The sequence below is a fragment of the Caenorhabditis briggsae genome (genome assembly GCF_000004555.2).
Source record: "Caenorhabditis briggsae complete genome, chrIV, whole genome shotgun sequence".
Lineage (NCBI taxonomy): Eukaryota > Metazoa > Nematoda > Chromadorea > Rhabditida > Rhabditidae > Caenorhabditis > Caenorhabditis briggsae.
The window spans coordinates 14926995-14933271 of NC_013487.2; the positions used below are offsets into that span (position 1 = coordinate 14926995).

At 40.0% G+C, this 6277-nt stretch overlaps 1 protein-coding gene across 1 annotated transcript in view; it reads right to left on the reverse strand.

Annotated features, from left to right (window-relative positions):
* The window catches only part of CBG15627, a gene marked incomplete at both ends in the record, with an annotated part of 19461 nt that overhangs the window by 8068 nt on the left and 5116 nt on the right, over positions 1–6277 (reverse strand). Inside the window, 6 exons of the mRNA XM_045236232.1 lie at positions 143–827; positions 1397–1648; positions 2371–2867; positions 2926–3057; positions 3429–3564; positions 4320–4661. Of these exons, the coding sequence (XP_045095753.1) occupies positions 143–827; positions 1397–1648; positions 2371–2867; positions 2926–3057; positions 3429–3564; positions 4320–4661 (2044 nt within the window). The remainder of the gene's footprint in view (positions 1–142; positions 828–1396; positions 1649–2370; positions 2868–2925; positions 3058–3428; positions 3565–4319; positions 4662–6277) is intronic.

A 6277-nucleotide genomic window follows, 5' to 3' on the forward strand; every position in this document is an offset into this window, starting at 1 on the left:
CAGGGTCTCCAGAAGTGGCAACGACGAGACGACAGAGAGTGGAGGAGTTGGAAGGAGAGATTGAGTGGAAAGAGGAGAAGTGTGAGGCACTGAAGAGGAGGATTCGAGATCTGNAGAAGGCGTTGGAGGCGGTGCCACAAACCTCATCGTCTCATTCTCCAGACACTCAGCCATCCTATGATTCGACTCATTCTCCGCCTCGGCTGCTCTCCGGACCGCTCGATCCGTCAAATCCACCTGTTCCTGTAGCTCAACGTCTAGAGCGATCGCTCGTTTCTTCTCCCGCTCCACCTGATCATCCAGCTCCGTGATTTTGTCCTCGAGACCCTCTCGATCCAAAATCGATGCCTTCAGCTGGCCATTCAGACTCCAAATCTCGGCTTTTAGAGCTTGAACGGCGATTTCCAGCTCGTCTTTCAGCTCGATAAGCTTGTTCATATCGCTCGTGACGTTGTGGAGAAGAGATACTGTAGCTTCTGGAGCTTCTGGAGCCTCTGAAGTCAACGGCTGAGCAATCTGAAGCGTTCCTTGAGCTCCTTGAGCTTCTGGAGCTCCTGAAGCCATCTGCTGCCTCTCCACCTCCAACTGAGCAATCTTGTCCATCGCAATGCTCAATTCCTCCTCCGCCTCCTTCAATTTCACCTCCAAATCCGAAATTTGTCTTCTGGAATCTTCCATTTTGATGGAAAATTCTCGAATTTCCTCGTCGTGGGCGGCGTTGGACGTCTCGAATTCATCTTTTCTCGCGATTTCCGACTCGGCAAGGTTGTGGAGCATTCGTTGGAGCTCCGAGTTGACACGATGCACTTCGGATTGGGCAGTGGTGGCTGGAAATGGGAATGGATTGGATTTTGGTGCATTTAGAGCCAAATTTGGGCCATTTCAGCTTTAATTTGGCCTACATTAGCCTAATTTCAGGTCATTTTAGCCTTAATTTGAGTCATTCTCTATCTGAATTCGGCTTTTTTAGACCAATTTCAGCCATTTTAAGATCAAATTTGAGTAATTTGGACAGAATTTAGGTCATTTTAGACCAATTTTGGAGCATTTAGAGCCACACTTAGGCCATTTTTAGCCTAATTTCGGGCCATTTTAGACTGAAATTAGGCAATTTAAGACCAAATTAAGCACACTTTTTTCGACTAGATTTGGACGTTTTTAGACCACTTTTTGGGCACATTCTAGACCTGAATACGCTAGAAAATTGCTCATTTTTTCTGGAAAATTTTCATCTACAGTAACCCTCCAAAGGTTCCAAAATTAAAAATCCCTAAAATTTCTCTACAGTACTCCTTTTAAAACTGTATATGGCTCATTTTAGCGGATTTTCGACCATTTTAGACCCCAATTTGGACTATTTTCAGCCAAATTCGGGCTATTTTCAGCTCCTCCTCACCTTCCCCTCTCAATTGGTCCATCTCGTTTCTCTGCGTCTCTTTCACCGCCTCCATCTCATTAATCTTGGCTTGCATCGATGCTATCTGCTCCGTCATCTCCTGGACCATCATCACATGAAGCTCCAACTCTCGCCCCGTCGCCACGTCATCAGCCGATTGAGCCGCTTGCTCTTTCCGGAGCAGTTCGTTGTGCTCCTCGAGTTCCAGCATCGCACGGCCGAGCTCCACGTTCAGCTCACCAGATAGTTTGGCTTCCATTTCGAGACGCTGAAAATGTTAAAATTTGGCTGGAAATGATCTGAAAAAGTAGTTTGAAAAAGCCTAAAATTAGCTGAAAATGGTCTAAAAATAGTCCAAAATAGGCTCAAAATGGCTTAGAATAGCCTAAAAATGGTTTAAAATAGTCAAAAATCGACTTTTCCAAAAAAATGCTCGAATGGCCGAGTGGGATTTTCGACGGGCAAATTTGGATCTAGGGGTTGTTGGTTCGACTCCCACAGGTGGCAATTTCTTTTTTAAAAGTGTTTTTGGGGGTTTTCAAGAGCGTGAAATTCAAAAATCGTAGTGAAAATGTTCAGAAAAGCGTTCTTATGGGGTTTTGGGCCACTTTCAACCAAATTTTCAGCTAAAAATAGCCTGAAACAGCCTAAAATGGTTAAAAATAGTCTGAAACGGCTTGAAACAGCCCAAAATAGCCTAAAAATGGTTCTTAATCGACGTTTCCAAAAAAGTGCTCGGATGGTCTAGTGGGATTTTTGCCGAAAAATTTGAATCTAGGGGTTGTTGGTTCGACTCCCACCGGTGGCAATTTCTTTTTTAAAAGTGTTTTCGGGGGTTTTCAGGGGCGGGAAATTCAAAAATCAAAGTGAAAATTTTCAGTAATGAGTTTTAAGGCGATTTTCAGCCAATTTTCAGTCAAAAAGTTGTCTGAAAGTGGTTTTAAATTTCTAAAAAGTAGTCTAAAATGGCCTACAAACCTCCATTTTCTCCGTAAAATCTGCATTCTTGGTCTTCAAATGCTCTATCTCCTTCTTTAGCTGCTCATGAGCTCGAAGGAGCTCTGGAGAAGCTTCCGAAGACGTCATTTGAGATTCTGAAGGAGCTGAAGACGTCGACGTCATCTGAATCTGCTCCACAATCTTTTCCACACTCGGCGGCTCCAAAACCGCCGTCGTCTTTCGTTGTGGCGCCCTCCCATTGCTCAGCTCAAGCTCTTTTTTGAGCTGAGCAATCTCCAGATTGATATCCTCGATTTTCTCTTCGTAAGCTTGAATGTATTCCTCTTGTTGAACTTCTAACGACGTCTTTCGTTCTGGAACGTCTTCTGCTTCTGGAATTCTGGAGCATGAACCTTCGAATTGAGCTCTTTGGAATTCTTGTTGCTTCTGAAGATCGGCCTTCATGGATTTGACCTCTTCTGACAGGGCTCGTGTCTCATGGAACGCTTGTCGTGCACCGTCCAACTCGACCCTGGAATCGGGACTTTTTTCGGTGGTGAGGATTACTGTAGTTTTAATGGATTGCTCACCTCAATGCCTCATTCTGTCGTGTCAACGTGTCGACGTCCCAAATCGCCTGCTTCAAATCCTCATCTTTCTCCTCTTGCTCCTCCTCGATTTGCTCAATTTGCTTCTCAAATTGCTCATTCGAGTCGGCGAGTCTGGAAAAGTTCATTTTTAGACATTAAAAATTGTCTAAAATGGCCTGAAAAAGGCTTAAAATGGCTTAAAACCGTTTAAAATAGCCTAAAAATGCTCTAAAATCGACTTTCCCGAGAAAGTGCTCGGATGGCCGAGTGGGATTTTCGACGAGCAAATTTGGATCTAGAGGTACGGGGCTCGACTCCCACCGGTGGCAAATTCTTTTTTACAATGTTTTTGAGGGTTTTCAAGGGCGGGAAACTCAAAAACCGACATGAAAATATTCAGAAATGAGCTCTAAGAAATGTTTTGGACCATTTTCAGCCAAATTTTCAGCGTTTTCTATGTTTTTTTGAGGTTATTTTCGACCATAATTTTGCTTAAAACTCACTCTTCCATGGTTCGTTTTGCCGTTTCGATGGTCATTTGAAGGTCAAAATTGGTGGCTCTCAGCTGCTCAACCTCCGCCTGCACCTCTGTCACCTTGCGACGCGCCGCGTCCACTTCAACGGACATTTCGTCGATTTCTGCAAACATTTAGCATACTTGGAGTCATTAAACCTTTTAGGTCATGAAATAGTCTAGAAAGGAGTCATTAAACCTTTTAGGTCATGAAATAGTCTTTTAGGTCATGAAATAGTCTAGAAATGACCTAAAAATGTTGGCAAGTGGAATGATTAGAAAAACAATTTTTAAAGCTAAAATATGGCAAATGTGGGTGCTTTTGATCCTTTCGAAATTTCGGATTTTGTGACGTCTTCTTATATTTTTTATAGGATTATTTTGGAGATGTTTAGAGATGTTGCTTTATATTTAGGCACAAAATTTCATGGAAAAAAAATATTGCTCAAAAAATTGAATTTCTAGAATTTCAGATTTTTCAAAAAAAATTTCCAGAATCTTAAAACTTCAGAATTTAGAAAATCCCCAAATTTTCAGAGAATCTCAACCCCAAAAATTAAGATTTTCTAATTTCCAGAATCCCAGTATTTTAAAATCCAAACATTCCGAAATGTTCGATTTCCAGAATTTCAGAATCCTATAATCTCCAGTTCCAAACATCAAAAATTCTGAAAACACCACATTTCCAGACTTCCACATTCCCTAATTTTCAGATTCGCAATTTTTCAGAATTCAAAAATTCCAGATTTTCAGATTTTCAGAGATTCTAGTTTTCTCCAATTTTTAAAGAATTATTCCTAATTTTTGAGTCTGAATTTCTCAAATTTCTTCATTTTTGACAAATTTTCAGAATTCCAAAATTCCAAAAAAAAAAACTCACTGCTCTGCGCCTGCATTCTGCTCATTTCCACGTCCATCTGAATCCTATTCTGTTGGCTCTCCTCCTGCTTCCTCTTCCCAATCAACTCCTTCTCCAACGCCTCCTTGGCCTCTCTCAACCGCTGACTAACGTCTCTTTCCGATTCCAACGCCGACGAGATCTGTCGAATGTTCTCCTCTTGCTCCTGAATTCGTCGTGTCGCCGTTTCCATCTCTCCTCCTCCTCCTCCGTCTGTAGTACGGTGGGACATCTCCAATTCGCATAGTCGAGCCATCAATTGTTCGTTTTGTTCGACGAGTACACGACATTTCTTATCAAGAGCTTTGGTTTTCAGACGATCTTCTGGAAAATTCGAGAAACTTTAATTTTTTCGGTTTAACAATCTCTGAAAATGGCTGTTTCGGCCTATTCTATGGTGCCGAAATTGTCGATTTCTGACGAAAATTGGGAGGGATTTGTTTTTTAAACGGCACACATCTTCAGTATCGGTCAATAGAAAACAACGTAGTTCCAGTTGATTTTCGGTCGTTTTGATTATTTTCAAGAGGCTGGAGCTCGGCTGTCAAGTTTCCAAGGAAATTTTGAGGGGGTCTAAAACAGACCTAGATTGAAAACTTTGCATTCACAGAATTTGTNGAAAATTCCTAGTTTATAAGATATTTGCCGGATTTCTGTGACAAGTCCAAAAAAAACGTTCTGTGAATGCAAAGTATTCATCTAGGTCTGTTTTAGACCCTCAAAAGTTCCCTTGGAAACTTGACAGCCGAGCTCCAGACTCATAAAAATGGTCACAATGACCGAAAATCAACTGGAAAAACAAATTATTATTTTTTTCGTATACCTTGTACTGTGGATTTGAAAATTTGTTCTCAAAATTAAAAAAGAAATTCAATAAGACCAAAACTGTAAAACATTTCAATTCGAATCGTCTTTTATCTTTTTATTTCATTCTCCTATGAAAACTGAAAATTCTAGGCCACTTCTAGAAAAGTGTCGAATTTTCAATTTTTGAGGACATTCAAAAAAAAATGGAATTTGAGACCCAAAACTTCTAAAAGGTTTTTAAACTCCATTTTTTTTGAATGTCCTCAAAAATTGAAAATTCGACACGTTTCTAGAAGTGGCCTAGAATTTTCAGTTTTCATAGGAGAATGAAATAAAAAGAGATACAAGACGATTCGAACTGAAATGTTTTACAGTTTCGATCTTATCGAATTTTTTTTTTGAAATTTTGAGAACAAATTTTCAAATGTACCACAGTACAAAATATTATACGAAAAATTGCCGGACATATTTTTCTACACATTTCTATGCATTCAAAATTTTCTAGTTCTTATAGAAGATTCCAAATTTCAAAAACAAATTTAAACTTTTGTCTGTGTGTCGTTTAGTCTAAAATCTCCACCAAAATGTTGCCCCCAATCAAAAAAAAACACTTCAAAAACCACTATTCTGTTCCTCTCTCTCTCTCTCGTCGCCCCATCATTACATACATTTATATATATATAATAGACCTAGACCAGCTGACGAATTGTCTCTCTTTTGCTTCCTCTCTGCGTCTCTCAATTCCCCCCCCCTCCCCCTCCCCCAATTTTCTCATTATTTCAATGTTTACTTCCATCGAATTGACCAATTGTTTTTTTCTGGAAATTCTAGCTCCTAGGGTCAATTTTCCAGAAATTTCTTATTTTCTGATAAAAAATATCAACTTTTTCGTTGAAATCAAACTGATTTATTTCCTCTTATCAGAAGGATTCGTTTTCTCGCAGCTGATAAAAATGTGTATAAATTATTGATAGAGGTTCTGGAACATTCCTATCCCACCATACTTGTAATCCGGGCCTTCGCGGGATCTGCCATAACTTCTTTCAGAATCAATATTTTCGAACCAACTAAATTAGATATGATAGAGCTCCACGAGTACTACAAAACGGTATTATTTGGAATACTGTATCTTG